This window comes from Lemur catta, chromosome 14 (genome assembly GCF_020740605.2).
Source record: "Lemur catta isolate mLemCat1 chromosome 14, mLemCat1.pri, whole genome shotgun sequence".
NCBI classification, from domain to species: Eukaryota; Metazoa; Chordata; class Mammalia; order Primates; family Lemuridae; genus Lemur; species Lemur catta.
In genome coordinates this window covers 63,768,591-63,795,542 of record NC_059141.1, presented here as the reverse complement: position 1 = coordinate 63,795,542, position 26,952 = coordinate 63,768,591, and the positions used below count along the sequence as shown (strand labels likewise).

At 40.1% G+C, this 26,952-nt stretch overlaps 1 protein-coding gene across 1 annotated transcript in view; it reads left to right on the top strand.

Moving 5' to 3' along the window:
- The window catches only part of WDFY4 (WDFY family member 4), a 296,219-nt gene that overhangs the window by 165,358 nt on the left and 103,909 nt on the right, over positions 1–26,952 (top strand). Inside the window, exon 40 of the mRNA XM_045569053.1 lies at positions 22,569–22,646. Coding sequence (XP_045425009.1) covers positions 22,569–22,646 — 78 coding nt within the window. The remainder of the gene's footprint in view (positions 1–22,568; positions 22,647–26,952) is intronic.

Genomic DNA, 26,952 nt, shown 5'->3' with positions numbered 1-26,952 from the left:
GAAGGGCCAGGAAGGCTTCTCCACGGAGGTGGTGGTGAGTTGAGAGGAAGGGACGGCTGTCCTACACCTGTGGGACCAGAGGTCCGGAGAGCACCCAGCTAGTGCCAGGCTTAAGGTGGGAATGGGCTTGTGTGCTTGAGGACAGAGAGAGGCCCAAGTGGCTGAGATGCCATGGGGGAGTGGTCCGGAAGGAGGGTGGCAGGAGCCAGCCGCCAAGCACCAGTCCAAGCTCTTTAGGGGGTCTGTGTCTACGACTCGGTTGGCTTCTCCATCTCCGCCTCTCTCTAGCGTCTCCATCACTCCTCTACTGCACACCTGTGCCTTCCCTGAGCTCTGAGCCATCCTTCTTTCAACATCCACGTGCCTTCGTTGATTTCCTGCCATAGCTCAGGCCCTTGAGGGAAGGCGGAGAGATGCTGACAAGAAAAGGCACAGTTGCTGACCTGCGTAAGAGGCAGCTCCTTCTAGGGCGGGGAAACAATTATGGTGTAAAAAGGGCTCAAAGGAGAGAGGGCCTAAGTCTGGTTTGGAGCAGCTTTGTCTGAGACTTAGAGGAGGAGGAGGGGCAGGCTGGTGGTGAGGGAGGGGCCCCTCCAGGTGCAAAGGAATAGTCAGGAGCATCTGCCTCATGGGCAGCCGCTGGCTTGGTATTACTGCAGTATCCTTTCTAGTTTATCTCAACTTAATTTTATGGATTTATTAATATTTATATTTGGACTCTCTCCCCAGAGAATTTATGGTACCTCTAGGTGAGGGTGTATGCAATAAAGAAATGAGATCAGGAGAAAAATAATAGAAGAAGGTACATTCCTAGGGAATGAAACCCCTAAATATGCATTCTATAAAGACTTGCCATCAAGCATCAACTCTGTGCCCCAGTTTTCTGTCCCCCATTGTGGAGCAGGAGGCAAGAGAGCTCCCACATTCCTTCCTCAGCCGTCAGCTATGCTGCTGCCAAGAGGCAGGTCCCGGGTGTGAGAACAGGGACACAGGGTGAGCAGAGAACACGGTCCCTGCCTAGTAGTTTACCCCAGTTTACCTGCGCCATCCTGCCTTCCTGCTACCCCCACTGTGAGTTTTTGAAGGTAAGAGCTGAAGATACCATGTCCCTGATCAGAAGCCATCATTGGTTCTCACGCTGTCCAGGACAGACTCAGACCTGTTACCAGTGGAGCAAGAAGCCTCAGGCAGCCGACCCTGACTGCTTTTCCAAGTTCATTTCCTGCTGCAGCAGTACACGGTATCTTTGCTCCAGGAAGGCCCACTTTTTAAAATTTTGTAATAAGGCACCCTGTTTTCTCCCATCTCTACCCTTGGGCAACTGTGGTCCGCTCTGCTTGGAGCAGCCTCTCCCTTCTATCGGACCAGCCCCTTCCACTGTGCTACGAGAGCACTGTCCCTTCCCAAGGCCTGCTGAGCCCTCTCCAGCCTGGCCGGGACCCTGTGTGGCCCCTCCATGGGAGAGTGATCCTCCGATTTACCCCCTCAGGGGATTTTGAGTTCCTGGAGGGCAAACTCTGTGCCCTGCTTATCCCCAAGGCCTCCGTGCTAGCACAGGGCCTAGGCTAGAGCAGGTCCTGGGAGTCGTTGGCTGGAAAGAGGCCGTCAGGAAGAAACCAGGCCTCTCTATTTTGGGGCCTTTTCCCACCCACAATGGCTGCATGTAGGGGGTCCGGCCTAAAGGAGAACGAAAGGCCTGTGCCGCCCAGGTTCCCTGTGACGCTCATGCTGCCCAGCACTGGGCACCTACTGGACAGTCTCCAAGTAGCCGCCAAGAGCACTGGGGTGAGCCGGCATGTGCGGCATCTGGAGGGAGGCATGGGGCCCGCTGGCCTTTGAGAAGCTCCTGTGGGGGCCGCAGACTGCAGCCAGTGCTGCCAGGGGCTGCACCCGTGCCTGGCAGTGGCGGGCAGTCCTGACTAAGGCGGCCTTGTTGCTCTCCATGAAGCCGGAGGAATCCTCCCCATGGACTCCAGCCCCAGTTGTTGTCTCTCTGAAATGTCAGTTGCCGTGCCCGGTGTTTTAGTGCTGGCCATTATGTGGAGTGAAAGCACCTGTTTTATCTCCCTGGGCCGCCCTCGCGGGACCGGGTGGCTGAAACAACAGCAACTTCTTTTCTCACCGTCCTGGAGGCCAAAGGTCCAAGATCAAAGTGTCGGCAAACTGGTTTCTCCTGAGGCCTCTCTCCTTGGCTTGGAGGTGGCTGTTTTCTCCCTGTGTCCTCACACGGTCTTCTCTCTGTGCGTGTCTGTGTCCTACTGTCCTCTTCTTATAAATACACCACACGTGTTCGATCGGGGCTCACCCTCATGGCCTCGTTTTAACTATAAAGATCCCTAGCTCCAAACACTGTCAGTTTCTGAGGTACTGGGGGTTCAGCCTTCAACATATGAATCGGGGAAGGACACAGTTCAGTCCACGTCGGTATCTCACGTCTCAGTACGTGCTCAGGGGAAGACATCCCCGTGGGCTGCAGAGCCCCGGGGTAGGTCTTCACATTCATCTCTCACCCAAACCCTTTCCGTAATTCCTGACCTTCCACCCCTGCCGGCGAAGGTGTGAGTCTTCTAGAAGGTCACCTCTGAGGACGAGGCTGACAGAGACATGGTGGAAAAGCCCATGTGGTGGCGACCCTTCCCAGCGCCCGAGCCTCACAGGGAGGCAGGCAGAGTGGCGGGAGAGAGGCTTCCTCGAGAGGGCTCGGCACCTGCAATTTCAAAACATTCATCCTTTGCTACACCAGCGTGGGTTTTTTTTTAAGTAGTCATTCTTCATGTACTCATGATGATTGAATTTAATAAAAACATCACAGTTCAAAAAAGACAAATTAGAAAGCACCGTTCATCTTAGAAATTAATATGTGAGTGAATTTAACAAGAGATGAATTGTGCTGTGGAGGTCTGGTCCCTCTTCACCCACTCCGAGCACCAGTTGTTTGTCATTATGGCTGGAAATATGATTATTACTCTGGTATTGCTTGACATTTATTAAGAATCCAGAGGCTGTGTCTCCATAGCAGAGAAAAGTGCAATTATCTGGGCACTTGGAGAAAGAGTGTTTCCTGGCCTGAGTCCTCCAAATAGACAGCCCCCAAAGACCCCTCGACCACAACCGCGCTTCGTACAGGGCTGTGCTGTCAGCTGGTGCACAACATACCTTCTTCATAACGGCTGCTAACATTTTATGGGCACACATATGGATGTTTGTTATACATGATTTACCAACAAACGGGGAAAGCATTTTATTTCATTGTTTTCTTATTAATTGCTTCTATCATTCAACTAAAACCAGGCTTCCTCTAAGAACTTGTCTTCAGAGGTACATGTCAGGCTTTGTGGAAGATTCATAATAGAAAAACTGTTTAGGTGGTCTGTTTACTGGATGTTTCAAAACCAGGAAAAGGCTGCATTTCAGAGGGTTCAAATGTGGCAGGGGAGGAGGCCAGAACTGTCCAGATCTGACCCTGGCTTTTTGAAGATCCAGGCCTGTTGTCATCTGGTCCTGTGGGTCTCATTAATCCTGACCACGTGGAATGTTCACTCTGTGCATGGAATGACTAGCTGCAGAGAATTTGGCCCAAGGAAGGCATGAAGAAGGTCTATGAGCTTCTTTTCAATTTCTCAAACTTTTATCGTTGCCTCCATTGCCATGCCCTTGAGGAGCTTATTCTGGGGGGCTAGGGACGAACGCAGTCGTCACACTCCAGAGTGCTGCCTCTGCAGGGCTCACCCTCTACCACGGGAGCCCCAAGGAGGCACACTGGGAAAGAAAGAGTGTTCATAACAATCGCTGGTTTGTGTGATGACTACCAAGTGCTCGTACAGATGTGGCTGTCTCTTGCTCACTGCCACCCAACTGTGTGGTCCTGTTTGTCAGATCCTCATCCTTTCAGCCAGCACCAGTGGGGGACAAGTGACCAGTGGGAGACCAGTGAGCACATGTGGTCTCTGTGGCCAGAAGTCTCTTCCACATCAGCAGTTTCACTCCTGCCTGGGTGAGTGGGAGATGACTGGAGTTGAACTTGAACCTCTCTTTGGCCAGAGAAAGTTAGATGCTAAAGCAATCTAGAGTTGACACTAAAATCAAACAGCATGGCCATTGCTTTCATTTATGGAGTTGTTTATTAGTGAGCAAATTATAAAAGAAGACAGCCCGCAGTGGAGTCACATATTATATGGGGTTAAGTTTTAAAATGTATTTGTAAAATGGAAATCAAGTTGTCAGCAATACTTTAAAAATTCTCCTGAACTGTCCATAGACAACACAACCATATGTGATGGTGTAAATTCTCTACCATCCTTCTGTGTGCACATCAGGTGGCTTTGTCTCCACTTTGGAGATCAATTATTATTTCTTTGTTAAGTCCCAGATGAAGTGGCTGGCCTGTCCAATCTGGGGGGCAAAATTTACCAATAAATAATAGTTTTTAAACATGAGAATTACATTTAGTGTAATAAGCTGTTTACAGCCAAAGGAGCCCATGGGTGGGGTCCACCTGAGAGAGCACTGACTCCCACTCTCCATCTCAGGGTCACGATGGGGCTCGGGTTGTGGGGGTGAATTCTCATTTTATTTTAGAAAATAAATTTTATTTTGCAATATTTTTCATATACATATTCAATATTTCCATATGCTCCTCACCCAGTTTCCTCTATTAACATTTTATATCACCATGGTACCTCTGCCAAAGCTAAGAAATTCACATTGGCATATTACTATTAACTAAACTTCAGACTTTATTTCGATTTCACCAGTTTTTGTGCTAATCTGGGATTCAAGCCAGGGTGCCACATTGCATTTAGTTATCATGTCTCCTTACTCTCCTCTGGTTTGTGACAATTTCTCAGACTTTCCTTGTTTTCCCTGACCTTGACAGTTTTGAGGAGTACTGGTCAGGCATTTTGTAGAATGTCCCTCAATGTTGGTTTGTTGAATGTTTTTCTCATGATTAGTTGGAAGTTACGGATTTTTGGAAGGAAGATCACAGAGATGAAGTGCCCTTCTTGTCACACTGGATCAGGGGGCATGTGATATCCGTGCAGCAGCATCACTGGTGATGTTAACTTTCATCATGCAGTTAAGATGGTGTCTGTCAAATTCCTCGATTATAAAGTTACTATTTTTTCCTTTCTTTTCTTTTTACTTGATTCTTTATAATCAAGTCACTAAGTCAATCCCATACTCAAAGAGGGTGAGCAGTTAACCTCCACCTCCTAGAGGAGGAGGGTATCTACATATGTTATTATAAATTCTTCTGTAAAAGGTTTGTCCCTTCTCCCTCATTTACTTATTTATTCAATCTTATTTATATCAGTAGGGACTTGTCCGTATTTATTTTAGAATTTGCGCTATAGTCCATTAAGCCCATTAAATTAGTTATTTTGTGGCTCCAATTGTTCCAACTTTGTGCTCACATTGAACTGATCTCAAATTTGCTTTCACTGAAGCTCTCTTAATCCTTTTTCCCTGCTCACAAATATGTTTTAATGCAATTCTACTGTAACCCTTCCTAACATTTTCAGTGTGTGTATTCAGGAAGAGTTAGGTTATATTGCAGTAACAAAAACTCCCAAATCTAACTGGCCTAAAATAGCAAATGCTTATTTCTCATTTGCACTACAACATAAAAAAGAGAGAGCTTAGCAAATTGCTCTTGAGCCCTTAAAGCTTTTGCACACTTCTCACTGGCCTCACCTAGCTCACAGGTAGCAGGAAGTCTGATCATGCCATGTGCCTACAGGAGAAAAAAACTGGAAATACTAAGCAAACAGCACTAATGACTAACACATTTATTTTCTTTTAGTTTTTCTTTTCTATGCAAATATATACCGATTTAATTGTTATTGTTAGCATACTGTTTTCTAACCTCTTTTAAAAAATTTTGATAGAGCAAGAAACTGGTCCTGTCTCATTAGATCTTTTTTGACACCAGGGCTGCAGTGAACAGTTGTGTAGGTTACATGCAAGGGCATCTGGCCAGGGTGGCAAGGGGAGACTGAAATTCAGCCTTTGCTCCACTATTCAATCATCCGTCTCGGTCCAGGATGCTGTCCACCCAAGGGGATGCCAAGGTGCTGGGGGCAGCCCTTTGTGAGAGCAGGATTTGTGCTGACTACACAGTACTCTAGCATGGTGATGGACCATCCTCCATGTGTGCATATGTAAATTGTTTCATTTTGTGCTACTGTAAACAGGATGGTGAAAATGTCCACTGAATATTTGTGCATGTATCTTACAATTTCCTTAGGACAAATTACTGGCTGTGACAAAGGTGAGTGAAAGGATGAAATGATAATCACGTGTCGGTCTATATAGATATGGTGCAGATGAAGACTTGGCCTCCCTCACTACTCAGTTTCAGCCCAGACCCAACATGTCAGTGCTTGGCTGGAGAGGCCAGGGCCCCTGATTGCAATTTTGGCAGCAAATTTCAGAGCAGGATCTGAGCTGCTGCCATCAGATACTGGCCTTTTGTGAAGTCATACAACTGTGATTACAGGAGTAATGATGCTTTAAACAAACAAGTGTAATGACTCTCATCAGTGGACAGCAAGTGTTTCCTGTGGGACAGCTTGGACGAGAGTGTCACAGCAGCTAGCAAGCTCCAGGGATGCCCCTGGCCATAGGTGGACACCACCAAGCTGTGGTCAGCTCACTTAAAATTGACCCTCCAGGTAGGATGTGCCGAATTTCCCATTCCAAGATCCGACCTGTTTCCTGAAGCCAAACTCTTCCTGAAGAAGGACTGGGAGAGCAGGGCCCAGGCCATTAACCCAGACCTGCTTTTCCTCTCAAATCTCCAAATAGCCCTTGGAGGCCCTTTGTTCTACTTCAAAGGTTCTCGAACTCTCTAATGTGCTGGCAGTTGCTAGGCAAAGGCTATTTAATAAGCAATGTAGAACTCTGCTCTGAATTTGTCCCTAATCGATGTGCTATATCCACTGCTGTCCAGGCAGATGGGCTTCTGCCCTTGACCCGATCCAAATCTCCTCCTTCTATCCACATCCTGAGTATGACAACTTTCCAGGTCATTAAAAGGCTCAAAGGCCAGTGGGAAAGTAAAGTTTGCTTAGCATCATCAAGACATGCACGTGACGGAGGTACCCACAGTCACAGAGTCTAAGGACTCATCTTCTGACTCTACCACTTCCTGTATTGAGACAGTCATTTCATCCTCACTTGGCCTTAGTAACCTCTTCTGCAAAATGGGAGTAGTCACATAGATTTCTCAGGAGGCTAAATGTTAAATGTAATAATGTATGTGGAAACTCCTTTGTCAGTTGCAAAGTGCTGTATGCATATTAGTTAACTGGAAGTAATGTTGAGAAAACAGACCAAGGGATAACAAATATTTGGGTTATCAATACTCTTAGATAACACACTGCTGTTCCTGTGGTCTGCTCTCTTTCCTATTCTTCCAAGCATTCACCATTCTGTGCATGACACCTGCTCAGCTCTCAGGGGAAGCAGCCATCCTGCCCCCTACCCCACCCTGGAGATGGACACCATCAGATGTGAACATCCTGCTCTCCCCTGCCCGACTTACAGGTTCATGGCCATCTGCAGCCACCCTCAGGCCCTTCCCGCCAGCCTCAGAGCACCAGGGGCCTCTTGCTTCCCCAGTGCTCAGCTCAACTGCTGCACAGGCTGCGGGTCTGTCCTTTCTCCTCTTATCCTGTAGAACCTGTACCATCTGTGACCTTTCTCTTTCCGTTGCTTTTCAACCTTCTCCTTTCTACCACCCAGCTGCCCTCAGCCTGTATCACACTTGTGTCTTATCCTTCCTGTTTTAGTGTGTGGCCTGTCTCCTGTCTCTTTCTCTCCTTCAGAGTCAAACTTATTGAATGAGTTGTCTGGACACAGCATCTCCATTGCTTTATCTCCAAATCCCTAGCTAACCCATTGCTCTCTAATCACTCCCCTGAGATGATTCTTGCAGAAGTCACCAATGACCAGTTTCTACAGACAAACCCAGTGGGCATTGTCAGGCCTCATCTTACTGAGCTGCTCTGGTGCATTCCCTCTGCTTCAACTGCCCTTGGTTTTCATGACATTTCTCTCTCTGGTTTCTCTTAGCGCTTCTCTAACCCTTCTTCTTCTCCTGGTCTAACTTCACTGGTGTTCCCCAGGTTTCTGACTTTGTCCCAGCAATCTCCTCTCTGACCTTACTCTCCTTGGGGGATTTTATCATCTCTCAGGATTATCTGTCACCTATTTGCTGATGACTCACAAATCTATGTTGACTGTGGACCTCTCTCCCAAGCTTTCTTCTGGGGAAATCCAGTTGTACCATTGACTCTTCAAATTCAAAATGACTTCATACCATGCAGACTTGCTCTTGCTTTTGTTTTTGTGATCTCTCGATGTTTCTTAGTTTATCTACTTTAATTCACTCAATTAAGCAAACCATAAATTTTGGAATAGTTCTTGCCCTCTCATACAGTCACCAATTCCTGCCAGCTTTGCTTTCCATGTAGTTCTTGAATTTGATTCTTCCACGTAGCTTGTTCCACTGTGTGAACCTTCACAGGTACTGTCAGGAAAGTGTCCTAATGGGGCTGTCTACTTCCAGTCTTGGGTTCATTAAATCCATCCTCCAAACTACTGGCAGAGTAAGCTATCAGAGATGCTAAGTCAAAAAATACTAAAAATCGAAAAATGGGACCACATCAGACTTCTATGTAAGTCCTCTCATTCGAGCATCATCTCCACTGGGGAGACTTCTCTGAACACTGGCTCATGCCAAGGTCACCTCTTCTGTGTATCTCCTTCACTGTATCCTGTGTCACCATATCATCTCTGTCTCAACTGTCTCATATTAATTCTTAACTATCTGTCCCTTCTGTTAGGCTCCACAAAACTAGATATGGGGTTCATCTTTGTACTTTGTACTTTGTGCCTAGAAAATAGTAGGTGTTCAATAGCGGTGAATGTTTGCTGAACTTAGCAACACAGAGTAAATTTGAAGCCAGAAATGTAGTTTCTGAGTTGCATAAACAACCCTGGTCTGCAGCTACTGTAGACAGGGTATTTATTTGAAAGGCAAAAATGATTTATAACTGAACTCATACAGCGTTTTCTAAGTGTTAATTTTGAAGAGACCATCTAAGTCATTTCTTCTAACTGATGTTACCCATGACTCCAATATTTTATACCCAAACAGCCTCTTTGGGTGACCCTTTGCAGTTTACAAAGTACTTTCATTCTACCACCTCCTCCTGGCTTTATAACATCTCTGCAGGATAGATAAAGGAGGTACTGGTAACCTTGTTTTATAGACAATACATTTTCAAAAGGATTAAGTGATTTCTCATGTAACATGGCTAACAAGGACCCAACTAAGGTATCTGGACGCCTGTGCTCTCTGCCTCCCACTCTCATTGTGCAACCCTCACAGCAATGTAAACGTCTTTTCACATTATCATGCTGAAGTCGGCCTGCCTGAAACTTCCTGCCCTGGGCCCACTCAACCCCCAAGGGCATCCTGACAAGGCCCGTCCCTCTGTGGCAAGATAGCCCATTGCTCTTTGAAGGCAGCTGCTTTGCGTGTGCCCCCCAAGAGTTCCCTATTGCTGCAGCAAGTCTCCAAAGCATCACATTAGAAAAAGTCTGGGATTTGCCTTAGATGTAGAATTAGTCAAATTTTTCAGCATTTTATGTCACTTGTGATGCTCATAATGATTGTTTTACTTATAAATGCATATAAAAAATATAACAGCAATATTGAAGAAAATTTTACAAACAAAAAAATGGAAAGAAGAAAAAGAATAAAACCACCCTATTCCCATTACTCCAAAACAGTAACGGGATTTTTAAAATTATATTGTTTTCATATTTTTTAGTCTTTGCCAATAAACACTTTTTTATTTTATTGAACCTTAAAATGCATAGGAAAAACTGTTCAAATCACAAATAGACCAACTTAAGAATTTTAACAAAGTGAGTGTGTGACCACCACTCAGGTCAAAAAATACAGCGTTAATCGTACCCAGAGGCATCCCTGACTTCACGCCCCCGGCCAGTCGTCAGCCCCCTCTTCTCCGAAAGCACCTGCTCTCTTGGCATCTAATATCATACATTAATTTTCCACGTTTTAAATTTTATATCAATGAAATAACATAGTATATACTCTTTTGTCTGGCTTATTTCACTCCCAATTATGTTTATGAGATTTATCCATAGCATTGAAGTAGAAGTTCATTCATTTCCACAGTGGTAGAGCAACAGTTCTCAAACTTTGGGGTTCCAGGACCCCTTTCCTCCCTTAAAAATATTGAGGACTCCAAAGAACTTTTGCCTATGTAGATTATATCTATTGATATTTACTATATTATAAATTGAAACAATTTAAAATAATACATTTATTAATTTATTTTAAAATAACAATAAACCCATTATGTGTAAACATAAATAATGTTTTTAGTGAATACAGTAGTCCCCTCTATCTGCAGCTTTGCTTTCTGCAGTTGTAGTTACCTGTGATCCACCATGGTCTGAAATATTAAATGAAAGCTTTTAGAAATAAAAAATTCATAAGTTTCAAGTAACTTTTATTATAATATATTGCTATAATTGTGCTATTTATTATTAGTTATTTTTGTTAATATCTTACTGTGCCTAATTTATGCATTAAACTTTATCATAGGTATGTATGTATAGACAGAACAGCATATATAGGGTTTGGTACTATCTGTGGTTTCAGGCATCCTTGGAACGTCTTAGGAACATATCCCCACAGATAAGGGCAGACTACTATATTTTTCAAAACAAAAAATATGAGAATAATGTTATTGTTCTATATTTTTGCAAATCTCTTTAATATCTTAGGACTTAGTAGAAGACGACCACTATATTATCATAAATATCTGCTTTTTTATTCAATGTGTTGTAATGTGGAGTTTTTTTTTTTTTGGTTGAAATATATGAAGAAAATCAGTCCTCCCACAGATATGTAGTTTAAAAAAGATGGAGTATTTTAATAGCCTTTTCAGAAAATTATAGATTTTTTTCTTTGATACTACACCAAAACTCAACAAGTGGTAATTTCTTAAAGGATACTTGAAATCTTTATTAGTGAAATTTTTATACTCTGTTACATTAAAATTTGTTGATCTGTCTTGTGGTTTGAATGGATATTTTAACACATACATGATTTTGTAATGCATATGAACAAGCATGTAGCATGCATTGGAAATATTGGCTTCCTGAGTTAATTGTTTCTCCCAATTATTGACATATTTCTTCATGAAATATGGAAAAATCATGCTCAAGTCACCACAAATATTATTAGAAAAATCTTTAGCTACTGGGAAACTGTCAAACTCACAAAAACAGATAGATATATTTTCCAAAATTCTAATATTTGCTTGAAAGCTCAAATTTTATCTTTGGTAGTAAATACCATCAGTTGTTTGATTTGAAATGACAGGTTCACTTTGCAAATTTTCAAGAAGATTTCTGCTAGATACTTTTGTAAATGACTGTAATTTTGTCTATCAGTCATTCTTTCAAATAAAAATGCTGTTCTGTGAGAGAGGCAGCTAGTTTAGCTCACAACCCTAACAATAACCCTAACAATTAAGTGTTTTCATTGAGACAACCACTATATTTTTTAGTATTCAGAAGTGCTGTATGCAGACTTTTCATTTTATCACACAGACTATTAAAAGAAGTATATTCAAGGGTTGTTATTTAATAAAATTAATATTTTGTACTGCTTCTCAAGGACATTCTTAAGTGCAGACAGCTTTTTTCTCTCCTACAAATGCTTTGATTTCTGCTAAGGTACTAATTTTACCCTTGCTTTTGAGTCATCAATACAAATGTCAACACAGTGAGGAAAAAAAGGCAAAAAATGTCTTCGTATTTTGAATACAGTTTTGATTTCACAGGCCCTCTGAAAGGGTCTCAGGAACCCCTAGAGATTTATGGACCACATTATGAGAACCATTATTATAAAGTATTCGATATATAAATATATCATAATTTATTTATCCAGTCTATTATATAAAGGCTATTAATATTAAAGTCTATGTCTCCATCTAGATGGATGACTGGAATAGTGGAGCAAAGTCTTTTAAAATCTGTGTAGCCTCTTCAGTAAAATGTCTATTCATGTCTTTTGCGCATATTCTAGGGGGAAGTTTTGGTTTTTAGCTTGTTGAGTTTTAGGAGTTCTTCTTACATTCTAGATGCTAGTCTTTTGATGGATATGTGGCTTGCAAATATTTTCATCCAGACTGTAGCATGGGTTCTTGTAGAGCAAAATGTTAATGCTGATGAGGTCCTGTTCATCAGTTTTTCCTTTTATAGATGGTGCTCTTAATGTAAAATTTAAGAACCCTTTGCCTAGCTCTAGATCCCATAGATTTTATCCTAAAATATTTATAGTTTTACGTTTTACATTTAAGTCTGTGGTCCATTTTGATTTAAATTTAGTATAAGGTGTGAGACTTAGGTTCATTTTTTGGGCTATGGATAGCCAATTGATCCAACACCATTTGTTGGAAACCTATCTGTTGAATAGCTTTTGGAACTTTTGTCAAAAATCATTTGGGCATATATGTGTGTTTCTATTTCTGGATTCTCTATTCTGTTCCACTGATCTATGTGTCTGTTTGTCTCACAGTACCACAGATTCTTGGTTACTGTAACTATTACATTAAGTATGAAGTGTCTGATTTCCTTAAATACTAAGTTTGATGGTTTTTATCTCTGACGTTTCACTTAGACATTTCTTGTTTTATTTGTAATGTGAAGGTACATCCTCATTCTTTCAAATGCACAGTTTGGCTTGTGATTATCTTTCAAATTGTTTTTTAGAGGAATTTTTGTGAAACAATGGATAAATCAAAAATTCGTGTTATTTTTGAATATGAATTTCTTTGTGGAATCAATGAAACACAGATAGCTCGAAATATTAGCAAAGTGTTTGGGAAGGATGTGGCTAACAAACGCATGGTATGTCAATGGTTTGAGAAATTCTGTTCTGGTGATTTTAATCTTGAAAATGAGCCACGTGGGCAACCTGAGATCAAGGTGGATAATGATGAGCTGAAAGCTGTAGTGGAAGTGAATCCATCTCAACTTATGCGTGAATTAGCAGCAAGGTTTGACATTACTATTCCAGCAATATTGGACCATTTGAAACAAATCGGCAAAGTAAAGAAGCTGGATAGATGGATTCAGCATGGATTAAACAAGCATCAGAAAAGAAGTTGTCTCAAAGCTTGCCTTTCTTTGCTGTTATGATATAAAAGCGAACCATTTCTACACCGTATTGTTATGTGTGATGAAAAATGGATTATTTTTGATAATCGCAAGTGTTCAGCACAATGGTTGGATGAAGATGAAGTGCTACAGTCCAAAACCAAATACTCATCACAAAAAGCTAATGGTGTCTATTTGGTGGTCCAATGCTGGTTATTACCTACTACAGCTTCATGAAACCTGGTCAATGGATTACAGCAGATGTCTACGGCAACCAATTGAACAAAATTAGGAGGATGTCTGTGATTAAGCAGCCGAGATTGGTCAATAGAGACAGGCCAATCCTCTTGCAAGACAGTGCTTGACCACATGTTGCACAAACAACACTGCTTAAACTGCAGTGGCTGGACTTGGAAACTCTCTGTCCTCTGCCATATTCACCAGACCTTGCACCAACTGACCACCACTTCTTCCAGGCTTTAGACCACATCTTGCAAGGAAAAATATTCAATTCTCAACAAGCTGTGGAAAACAACTTTTGCGATTTCATTGACACTCGCTCTCCAGGCTTCTTCTCTGCTGGCAGAAACAAGCTACCCTTAAGTTGGCAAAACTGTGTCAATAGTTTAGGCATGTACTTTGATTAATTGTTCTGCTTCTTGTTTGAGATATAATAAACTACACTTTTGATTCAAAATGAGACATTTCATATTTAATGACCTAATACACAATAAGTTTTGAAATCAGGTAGAATAATTCTTCTCATTTTATTCTTAATTTTCAAGAGTGTTTTAGCTCTTCTAGTTCCTTTGCCATGTGATTTTAGAAGCAATCTTGTCTGTATCTTCAAAAACATCTTGCTGGGATTTCGATAAGAATTATGTTACCACAAATTACCATAGACAGGGTGGTTTAAACAAACACATCAGTTTGGGAAGAAATGGCATCCTTCTATGTTGAGTCTTCCAATTCATAAATATGATATGTTTGTTCCTTTATTTAGATCTTTGATTTCTTTCATCTGTATTTTGTAGTTTTTAGCACATACATCCTGTATGTATTTTGTTAGATTTACACCTAAGTATTTTATTTTTGAGAAATTGAAATGATATTGTGTCTTTTATTTTAGCATGCATGTGTTGATTGCTAATATTTTGAAATATAATTAATATGTGTATGTTGCCCTTGTATCCTGTGACCTTGAGTTATTTTTAAATACTTTGAGTATTTACCTTATTGAGTTTTGTTTTGTTGTAACACTTAATTCAACACAATCAGGGCATCTGCAAATAGGGACAGTTTTACTTATTTTTTTTCAATCTATATGGCTTTTATTTTTTTTCCTTGCCTTAGTGCACTGAATAGAACTTCTAGCGCTATGTTAAAGGAAAGCAGTAAAAGCAGACATCTCTGCTTTTTCCCCAGTCTTAGAGGGAAAGTAGTCTTTATTCCACACTGAATATAATGTTAGCTGTAGGGTTTTGGTAAATGCTCTTTATCAGTTTGAAAAAATTCCCACCTATTCCTAGTTTACTGAGAGTTTTTAATCTTGATTGGGTGTTAAATTTTATCAAATGCTCTTCTGCATCAACTGATATGATCATGTGATTTTCTTTAACCTGCTGATACGGTGGATTCGATTGATTGCCTTCTTTGGATATTTACCGGACTTGCATCCCTGGAATAAATCCCACTTGGTTATTGGGTATAATTCTTTTTATGTTTTATTGAATTCCATTTGCTAATATAAGAAATTTTGCATCTACATTAATGAAGAATAAGGGTTTTTTTTGGTACTGTTTGGCTGATTTTGTTGTCAGGCTATTGCTAGCTTCATAAAACTAATTGGAAAATGTCAGCTCCTTATTTTCTGGAAGATATTTTATAAAATTGATTTTAATTCTTTATTAAAATGTTTAATAAAATTCTCAAGTAAAACTATGTGGACCTGGAAACATCTTTTGGGGGAGTTTAAAAATTATGAATTCAATTTCCATAATAGTTATAAGGCTATTCCAGTGATTCATTTTATATTGAGTGAGTTGTGGTAGTTTGTGTTTAGCAAAGAATTTGTTCCATTTCTTCTAAGTTGTCACATTTATGTGTACAGTTGTTCATAGTATCCCCTTGTTATCTTTTTGATGTCTGCAGAGTCTGTAGCAATAATAGCCTCAGTTTCATTCTTGATAATAGCAATTTATGTTCTCTTTTCATCTATGTCAGTGTTTCTATAGGTTTGTAAATTTTATTTATCTTTTCAAAGTATGGGTTTTTGTTTCAATGATTTCCTCTCTGTTTTTCTGTTTTTAATTTATTCATTTCTGCGCTTTATTATTTCCTTCCTTCTGCTTGCTTTGGGTTTATTTTTCACATTTTTTTCCAGTTTATTGAATAGGAGTTTAGCTATTTGTTTTATCAGTTCAGGCTACTGTAGCAAATTACCACAGACAGGGTGTCTTAAATAACAGACATTTATTTCTCATGGTTCTGAAGGCTGGGAAGTCTCAGATCAAGGTGCTGACCAGTTTTTTTCCTGGTAACGGCTCTCTTCATGGCTTGCTGGTGGCTGCCTTCTTACTTTGTCCTCACATGGCACAGTAAGAAAGCTCTGGTGACCTTTTCTCCTCCTATAAGGGCACTGATACCATCATGGAGGCTCTGCCCTCATGACCTTGCTTACCAAGTGCCCCACCTCCTAACACCATCACATTGAGGGTTAGGGTTTCAACCTATGAATTGGAGGGGAACACAAACATTGAATCCATAACAGAATTTTACTCTTTTCTAATGTATGCATTTTTGCCACAAATTTTCCTCTCACCAGTGCTTTAGCTACATAACAAAAATTTTGATGTGTTCTATTTTCAATTTCAGTAAATTTAAAGTATTTTTAAAAATTTTCTCTTGAAACTTCTTTTTTGACACTTGGATTATTTAAAAGTATGTTTTTAGTTTCTCATTGGAGATTTTCTGTTATCTTTATGTTACTGATTTCTAGTTTGATTCCATTGTGATTAAAGAACACATTTTGCATGTTTTCATTTTTTTTAAAATTCATTGAGGTTTGTTTTATAGCCCAGGGTGTAGTTTATATACATGTTTTGTGAGCAATTGAAAAGAATGTGTATTGTACTATTATTGGGTGGAGCTGACTACAAATGTGGCTTACCCAAACGTTTTTTAGAATTCCATTTTGATTTTTCATTGTTTTGAGTATATCTCTTTGTGTAGCTTTTTTAGTTGCTCTAGGTATCACATTATATGTGTATATATAACTTATCAGAGTCTACTGGTATTGTCATGAAATATAAATATTACATCTCTCCATTTATAATGTAATTATTTTAAATATTCCCTCTATATCCATTTAGAATCACATCAGTGTCATAATTTTTGCTTTAACCATCACCAATAAGTTAGAAGTCTCAAGAGGAAAAGGAAAGTGTATTGCTTCTACCCATATTTTTGCTTACTGTATTCTTTATTCCTCCTTGGTGTTTAAAGATATTTTTCTTTTATCATTTATTTTCTGTTTAAAGAGCTTCCTTTAGCCATTCTTATAGGGTAGCTCTGGTGGTGACAAATACTATTAATTTTTCTTTATCTGAAAATGTTTTGATTTACCCTGAAATTCAAAAGGATATTTTTGCTGGCTATAGGATACTGGGTTGACAGTTATTTATTTTAAGCACCTAAAAGAAATTATGCCACTTCTTTCTGACCTCTATGGTTTCTGATGAAAAAATTTACTGTCATTCAAATTCCTCTGTAAGTAAGGCATTGTTTCTCTTTTGCTGCTTTTAAGATTTTTTCTTTGTCTTAGGTTTAAGAAGTCTGTAATGTGTCTTGCAGGTTTGTCTTTTTGGGATTTGCTTAGGTTCTTGAGCTTGCAGATTTATATCTTTTGTCAATTCAGGGTTTTTTTTTTTTTTTTTTACTTATTTTTTTTTTTTTTTTTGACAGAGTCTCACTCTGTTGCTGGGGCTAGAGGGCAGCGGTGTCATCATAGCTCACCGCAACCTGTTTGAATAATTTTTAAGCAACACCCTCTTTGTCCTTTCTTTCTGGGATTCTGGTGACACAATTACTAGATCTTTCATTGTAGTCCCACAGGTCTCTAAGGTTCCATTTATTTTTTTTCCATTCTATTTTCCCTCTTTTCTTTAGAATGCTTCTTGCTGTTGCTCTGTCTTCCCGTTCACTCATTCTTCCCTCTGTCCCTTGCATTCTGCTGCAGAGCCCCCCCATTAAGGTGTTTTTCCTTCAGTTACTGCTTTTTTAGTTCTAAAATTTACACTTGGTTCTTCTTTACATTTTCTGTTTCTCTAATGAGACTTTCCATTTAATGGCTGAGGCCCTTAATTTTTTTTATTTGTTACGACATGCTGTTAATTGGTAGTTGCTGAAGCATTTTCTATGACGGCTGCTTTAAAATCTTGATGAAATAGTTCTAACATTTCTGTCATCTCATTCTGTTGCATCCGTTGATTGTCTTCTTCTATTCAGTCTGAGATTTTCCTGGTTCTGGGTATGAGTGTATGTTTTGAGACTCTGGATCTTATTTTTTTAGTTCCATAAATACTTGTTTACTAAGCAGCTTTATTTAGGTAATTCATATGCCATACACTTCACCCATTCAAAGTAAACAATTCAGTGGTTTATAGTGCATATATAAACATGGTGCAACCATCACCATAATCAATTTGTAACATTTTCATAACTCCAAAGAGAAACTCCATATTCTTCAGCTATCACTCTTCTCTCCCTTATCCTCTAGATTCAGGCAATCGCTAATATGCTTTGTCTCTTCATAGACATTTCATATAAATGAAATCATGTAATATGTGGTCTTTTGAGATTAGCTTCTTTCACTTAGGATTATATTTTTAAGGTTTATCTATGACGTAGCATGTGTCACACTTCATTCTTTTTTGTGGCCCAATAATATGCCATTGTATGGATAGACCACATTGTGTTTATCCGTTCGTCAGTTGATAAATACTGGGGTTGTTTACAACTTTTGGCTATTAGGATTAATACTGCTATAAACATTCATGTACAAGTTTCTGTTTGGACATAAATTTTTATCTTGGGTGTATACCTTGGAGTGGAATTTCTGGGTCAGTGGTAACACTTTATTTAATCATTTGACTAACTGCCAAGGTATTTTATAAAATTCTACTCCATTTTACATTCCCACTAAAATGGGTGAGAGTTTTAATTTATCCATGTCTTCAATAATACTTGTTATTATCTAAAGTTTTTATTCTAGCCATCCTACTTCGATGGCTATTTCATTGATCTCATTGTGGGTTTTATTGGCATTTCTCTAATGACAAATGACGTATCTTTTTACCTATTAGTCATTTGAATATCTTCTCTGGAGAACATTCTATTCAGATTCTTGGTCCATTTTTAAGTTAGCCCATTAGGCTATTTTTCTTTTTTATTATTGATTTCTAAGAGTTCTTTATATATTCTACGTACAAGTCCCTTGTCAGATATATGATTTATAAATATTGTCTTCCATTCTGTGGGTTTTCTTTTTACTTTCATGACAGTGTCTTTTGAAGCACAAGTTTTTACTTTTGGTGAAGTTCAATTTATCCATTTTATTATTGCTTACGCCTTTAGTGTCAAACCTAAATCTAACAAATGCCAAGTCTGAGTTCATGAAGATTTACTCCTAAGTTTTCTTCTAAGAGTTTTATAGTTTTAGCTCTTATATTCAGGTCTTTGTTTCACTTTTGAGATAAGTTTTATATATGTTATGAGGTAAGGGTCTAACTTCATTCTTTTGCATGTGGCTGTTTCCTAGAACAATTTCTTAAAGAGACTACTCCTTCCCCATTGAATAGTTTTGGCACTCTTGTTAAAAATTGTCTATAAAGGCCGGGCATGGTGGCTCACGCCTGTAATCCTAGCACTCTGGGAGGCTGAGGCGGGTGGATTGTTTGAGCTCAGGAGTTCGAAACCAGCCTGAGCAAGAGCGAGACCCCGTCTCTACTAAAAATAGAAAGAAATTATCTGGCCAACTAAAAAATATATATAGAAAAAATTAGCCGGGCATGGTGGCGCATGCCTGTAGTCCCAGCTACTCGGGAGGCTGAGGCAGTAGGATCGGTTAAGCCCAGGAGTTTGAGGTTGCTGTGAGCTAGGCTGATGCCACGGCACTCACTCTAGCCTGGGCAACACAGTGAGCCTCTGTCTCAAAAAAAAAAAAAAAAATTGTCTATAAAATAACTAAAAGAGTGGAATTGGAATATTCCTAACACAAAGAAATGATAAATGTCTGAGGTGGTGGATACCCCAGTTACCCTGATTTGATTAATACACATCATTTGCCTGTATCAAATATTACATGAATCCTATAAATATATACTACTATTATGTACCTGTAATAATTTAAAATAAAAAAACATAAATTATCTGTAGCCACATGGTTTTATTTTTGGACTCTTAATTTTATTCTATTGGTCTTTATGTCTATCATATACCTGTGCCATACTGCCTTGTTTACCACTGCTTTGCAGTGTTTTGAAATCAGGAAGTATGAATCTTTCTACTATTTTCTTCTTTTTTTTAAAAAAGATTGTTTTGACTTTTGGGGGTCCTTTGAAATTTTATATGATCTTGAGGATTGGCTTTTCAATTTCTGCAAACAATGGTCATTGGAATTTGATAGGGATTATGTTATTCTGTAGATTGTTTTGGGTATTATTAGCATTTTAACAATATGAAGTCTTCTTATCCATGAACACAGGATGTCTTTCCATTAATTTAGGTCTTTTTAAATTTCTTTGAGCAATGTTTTGTAGTTTTCATTGTACAAAAATTTCACTGTCTTGGTTAAATTTATTCCTAGGTATTTTATTGTTTTTTTTTTTTTTTTGAGACAGAGTTTCACTTTGTTGCCCGGGCTAGAGTGAGTGCCGTGGCATCAGCCTAGCTCACAGCAACCTCAAACTCCTGGGCTTAAGCGATCCTACTGCCTCAGCCTCCCGAGTAACTGGGACTACAGGCATGCGCCACCATGCCCGGCTAATTTTTTTTTTCTGTATATATTTTTAGTTGTCCAGATAATTTATTTCTATTTTTAGTAGAGACGGGGTCTCGTTCAGGCTGGTCTCGAACTCCTGACCTCGGGCGATCCACCCGCCTCAGCCTCCCAGAGTGCTAGGATTACAGGCTTGAGCCACCGCGCCCGGCCGGTATTTTATTCTTTAGGATGCTATCATAAATGGAATTGCTTTCTTAATTATTATTATTATTTTTTGGATTGTTCATTGCTGGTGTGTAGGAACACAACTGATTTATGCATTTTGATCTTATACCCTGCAACTCTGTTTAATTCATTTATTAGTTCTAGTAGTTCTTTTATGGATTATTTGGGATTTTCTATATATAGAATCATGCCATCTGGAGATATTTTTTTCTTCTTCCTTTTTAATTTGGATGGCTTTAATTTGTTTTTCTTGCCTAGTTGTCCAGTCTAGAACCTCCAGTATAATGTTGACTAGAAATATTGAAAGTGGACATCCTTGTCTTATTTCTGATGTTAGGGCAAAAGCAACCAGTCTTTCACCACTAAGTATAATGTTAGCTGTGGGTTTTTTGTAGTTGCCTTTTATGAGATTGAGAAAGCTGCTTTTTTTCCTAGGTGGTTGACATTTTTTGTCATGAAAGGATTTTACATTTTGTCAAATATTTTTCTGTGTATATTGAAATGTGGTTTTTGTTTTCTATTCTATTGATGTACTGTATTACATTAATTACTTTCAGATGTTAAACTAACTATTACTGAGATAAATCTCACTTCATCATAGTGTATAATTTTTTTATATCTTGCTGAATTCAGTTTGCTAATATTTTGGTGAGGATTTTTGCATACATATATGTAAATGTATATATACAAATATATGTTTATATATATATAAAAGATATTGGTCTGTACTCTTCCTGCGATGTCTTTTTGGTTTTTGTATCAGGGTAATAACTGGTTTTGTAGAATATGTTGGGGATTGTTCTCTTCTCTTCTAATTTTTGGAAGAGTTGTGAAGAACTGGCATTAATTCTTCACTAAGTGTTTGGCAGGATTCAGCAGTGAAGCCATCTGGGGCTGGGATGGATTTTCCTTGTGGATAGGTTTTCTTTGTTTGTTGGTTTAGTTTTACTAATTTCCTTTCTTTACTTGTTATTGGTATATTTTGATTATTAGTTTCTTCTTGAGTTAGTTTTGATAATTTGTGTCTTTCTAAGAATTTTTTCCATTTCATCTAAGCTATCTAATTTATTGGCATATAGTTGTTCATAGTATTTCTTTATAATCCTTTTTAAAAAAAATCTGTAAGGTCGGTAGTAATGTCAACTCTTCCATTTCTGATCCTTGTAATTTTATCCTTCTCTCTTTTTTCTTGGTCAGTGTAGCTAAAGGCTGCCAATTTTATTGATCTTTCCAAATAACCAGATTTTTTTCTGGTTTCATTAATTTTGTCCATTGTTTTTCTTTTCTGTAATTCATTACTTCCTACTTTAATATTTATTATTCCCTTCATTCTGCTTGCTTTAGGTTTAGTTTGCTCTTTTCTGTTCCTAGTGCCTTCAGGTGAAAGATTCAGATATTGATTTAAGGTTTTTCTTTTTTCTTAATATAGGCATTTACAACTGTAAATTCCTCTCCATGTTGTGCTTTAGTTATACCCTATGTGTTTTGGTATGTTATGTCTTCAGTTTTACTCTCAAGTATTCTCTTTTGATTTCTTCTTTGATGCTTGGTTATTTAGGAGTGTGTTGTTCAATTTATAGTTATTTTTGATTTTGCCAAGTTTTTTTCTGCCAATTTCTAATTTTATTCCATTGTCACCTAAGAACACACTTTGTATTATGTCTATCTTTTTAAATTTACTGGGGTTTATTTTATGGCCTCAGCTTCTCAGCCTCTTGTGTTATTTGAAAATTTGTAAATATTTCAAGGGCCAGAAAGAAAAACAAAGCATAAAACTCACCTCAGTGAGTTTTCTTTCTCTCTAGGATCTTGGCTCATCAAATCTTAGTTCTTTTGGTAACTCTGTCTTAAAGCAGATTGTTCGAATGTAGACGTTTGTTGTTATTTTGGGGAGGAAAGTTGAGCCCCTACAAGCTAGGTCATCGTAAATGAAAGTGTAAATAACCCACAAACATGTATTTGAATGTGTTAGTATGAGTATATCAGCATAGGTGAAGTCTTTGTTTATGTGGTTGTGAATGATTTGACCAACAAATCCTGAAACCATTATTTTCCCTGGCAATTGGTCAGCATAGAGAGAAGTTCTTATCTAAAATCACATCTATCATTAAGCTGTGACTTGTTTTCTCTCCAGGACTTTGTGTCATGTATAGAGAACTACAGAAGAAGAGGACAGGAGCTATATGCATCTTTTTACAAAGACCATGTACAGGTAAGAAACAAAACATACCTTTTCTCTACACAATATACTGGGATCCACCAGGAACTTGGAAAAAGAATTGCAAGGACCTTGAACCTGAAAAAAAAAATCACAGGAGCCTTCAGTTTAAGTAAAGGAAATGGTCATTAATGATTCAGTTGTATTTGCATGACCTGCACCATAGGCTTAGGAAACAGGCCTTGTGTCCATCCATTCAGCTGCTCATTCATCCACTCAGTAAATAGCTATCAGGAGCCCAGGGAGCTCACACCCTGCTGGGAGCTTGGAGCAAGCATGTAGACCTGAGCCTCACTTTCAGGTAACTTCACTGTAAAGGAAGGATATACACTAAATAACTTCAAAAATAAATAGACAGGTATAACTTTTGAGGGGTGCTAGATGGGGAAAAGCACAGGTACAATGAGAGATTATAATGGGGGAGGAATCTAATTTGGGCAGGTCAGAGGTCCTCTCCAAGGAAGTGACCTTTAAGCTGAGAGCTGAAGAAGGAGGAGTATGGACAGATGCACTGGGGGAAGAGTGTTTTTGGCTAGGGGAGAGCATGTGTGAAGGTCCTGAGGCAGGAAAGACTGCATGTCATCAACTCACTGGAGGAAGAAGGGACTGGGAGGACCTGTGCCGAGAAGGGACGGGGTGAAGAGGAAGCAGAGGCCAAAGCAGACAGGGCTTGTGCCACATTAGGATTTGTGCATTTTATCCTAAGTGCAGCGGGTTGTCACTGACAAGGGCAGGCTTGGATATTTAAGGCATGTGTCTGGGCATGACTTCTGTACAGTCTAGGCAAAGGGCACTGGCTGTCCTGCCAGCCAGAGCCCTGTTTGCATCCCAGCTCTGCCCCTTCCTGTGCTTGGGCCTCAGTATCCTCATCTGCAAGGTGGGATAATACTTCCCAACTGTGAAGACTGAAGAACAAGTGTGAAGCACTCAGGCTATGGGTGGCAGAGAATGGGGATACCCTATGTGTCTGTGGAATGGCTAAGAAGTGAATTTTTAGTTGGTGATATTATTATGAATAAAATTTTTTTTGAAAGATTGCTAATAATAGAATACAATATACCGTCTTAAACCCTGATTAATTATATTATTTACTGAGCAATTTCTCTGTTCCAAAGCCAGTTCAAGGTATATAAAATACAGAGATTATGATGATACTTCTCTGCCTTGAAGATGCTTCAACTTTTATAAGGGGGTACAAAGAGTAAAGAAACACCCAGAAGACATGGTGACAAGGCCCACGCTGGGATGTTCTACCACAGGAAAAGAGTGATGGGGTGTAAGGAACCGTTAGTGTGCCTGGGATGGTAACCTCGTTTGGGAGCCCATGACACATGCCTGGATAGAGGGGTTCATTAGATGTGTGGCCTGCACCCCAGAAACACACAGTCTAGCAGCATACCCTCTTAGGTTCTCCCGAGTAACGGGAGCAGCAGCTTGTTGGACACGCGGGTGTGAGAGAGCAGGTTTACAAAGGTGTCATCTGTCTTACTGAACAGACCTTTCCTTGTCAGTGCCCCACCACACGGATTCACTGATTTTATTCAGGACTAGCAATGCGGCTGGAAAATTCACTTGCCATTGAATTTATCTCCCTCTCCCTCCTTGTATAGGATTGCATCCTTTATCTGTGGACACCCTCATCACCATTGTATCATCCAGGACAGAGGATGTTGTTTATCTAAACTTGCAAATTGGTATCTGATCAAGAGCGTGACCATTTCTGTTCCTATGGTTAGAAGAGCCTAGAAGACATGGTGGTGGCTAGGAGAGCTGTGCTCTGGGGCCCTTGGTGAATTTCTGCTGAACTTTGTGAGATGACAGGTTTACGTGGAAGGATGGGACCTGAGCAGAGGCTCCAGCCCAGAAGGAAGGGTGCCGGGAGTTAGCTACTCTCCCAGCAAAACAGGTCCCAAGGCCGGATTGTCGCAAGGGATTTGGAAATAATGGGAAATAAAGAAAGAAATAATATAGATGGAGAAATGATTGAGATGGAGACAAAGTGCAGTTTAAATGATGGGGGAGTTAGAGGTCCTCTCCAGCATTCCCGTGAACTGTGAGACCACGAGTGAAGTCCCACATCAGTATTTACTGTTACAGCAAATAGTTGTCTTTTGCTAGAGAATTACGTGTACAGTTCATTTTTTGAGGTTTCCAGGGGAACCTTACCTAATTCTGTCTACAAGAATAGACGGTTACACAATTTTTCTAAGATAAGCATGTGAAGCCCTAAGTTAGAAACAGACCTAGCTGAGCATGCAAATTAAAGATAAAATGTATAAAATGAGAACACTGAGTCTGTATACTACTCTAATCTACTTCTTCTAAACACAGAGACATGTAGTCAGGAGTGAAGTAGGAATAGCCTTGAAGTCTAGGATAGTTCCAGCTGCACGTTATCTGCTGGGCAGGCATGTTAATCAGCTTCCCCACCAAGGACCCAAACCAAGCTTCTGCCTTGCAAAAAAGCTCAAGGCCATGGCCGGCAGCAAAGAAGAAATGTTGCTTTGCAAACGTCCTCTGACGATGCCTCCCTTGTTGGAAGCAGCTTCTACTCTGTGAACTAACATGTCCACAGACTCCTTCAAGGCAAAGCCCTGCAAAACCCCTGAAACCTTTCATGTCTCCCAGCTTAATTCCCAACAGAAGGGTCCAGCCTCCTGGAACATCAGCCTGTCTCATTTTCACCAGTGGGGCCTGACTGGGGCTCAGGGAGTGCTTGAGAAAGTTGTGCAGAGTTTTTCTGTTCATTGAGGTTTTTTTGAGAAAATCAGCATTTAGAGGCTAATCCACAGGGATGTTTTCCAAGTGTTTAAATATTTAAGACAGATTGTTTTGATGTTTAAAAGAATCCAGATGTAATCACTGTCTGCCAGAGATAATGCAGTCTGGAGAATTCACCCTACTTTTTTAAGGGGCAGTCTTTGCCAGCACAAGCCCCCACTCCACTTTCAGAAAAGTCCAGCCAAAACTCAGGACAGAAATCAGGTTTGTGAAATATGCCTCGTTCTTCAAGCATGAGTCCTCCCGGGTGCACCGAGTAAGGCCCTCCCGGGAGGCTGGTGGTGCTGAGACCCAGAGCCCCCACCCGCGGGGCTGTCAGTAACAGGCCATGCCAGGCTGCTCTCACCCAGCACGTCACCCACCCTGAGAGGACACTGGAGAGGGCAGCAGCCTACGGCACAACAAGGTGACATTACCCAGTGCCCTGGAAGTGAACCCACGTGTGATTATATTCCATCATTTTATCAACAGCAAGTCGTGCAACTCTGACAGTTACCCAGCCAATTTCTCCTCACTCCAGAAGTACTGGTGAGAATAGTTGCCCTCCTCTGGCCCTGTTCAGATTCCCTTTGTCTCATCCGAGTCATTGTCATTCTGTCTTCCAGCTGCTCTTGTCCTGTATGTTACATACTTAGGCCATCCTGTTCTTATATTGAATCTCTATCATAATTTACAGAAATGATCCACCCTGCATACACAGTCTTTACTGAAGCTCTTTGTGAGATACCTGCTACCCCAGAAATGGTCTTTCTATTAGTATGTGTGGGGCACTCTTCTGTCCCACTCTCTTTTGGACTTTCTAGGGGCCAATGGACTGTTTCCATTTATTGCTCAGTCTCTGCCTACTCCTTAAGTATTTGTCACAGCTTTCTCAGATGCAAGAATTGGAAACTCAACTCAAAGTGTCTTAGGCAACAAATGTTTTGTTTTACTGAAAAATGCAGGGAAGAGCAAACTTCAAATTGTGTTCTGATCCACGTATCCGTGCTCTATGAGCAGAGCTAGAGCAAGATCGTGCTCTGCTCCCACTGCTTGGGCTCCAGAGCGCACCATCAGCCCATCCCAAAGTACTCACACCAACTGGGATTAGTGAGATCTAGGGGAAGTGTTCATCCCTAAAGAAAGGGGTGGGGTCGGCACTGCTGAAGCAACAGGGAATGAAAGTAGGGAAGGGCTGATTGTCCAATGGAAAATCCAAGTGTTGCTACCCAAGGGCTGCTGTTCAGTCAAAAATCATAGCTGTTCATGACATAGCAGAATCCCTGACTGAGTCTCAGGTGAGGCATTTGGCCCACTTGGACTGAGAGAGGACCTTACACTCTGCACAAAGATGAGCATTTCAGAACACCTTTGCGGGTGTAGGAACTCAGGGTTTTTGCTGTTTAGTCATCTGACATCCTCTGACCTGGGGCCACATGTAACTTGTTGTCATGGGCAAAACCATGACTCCTCTCCCAGAGATCCCACCACGGGAACACGTCTGTCTGGCTGCAGACATTCAAGACAGCACATGTGCCTT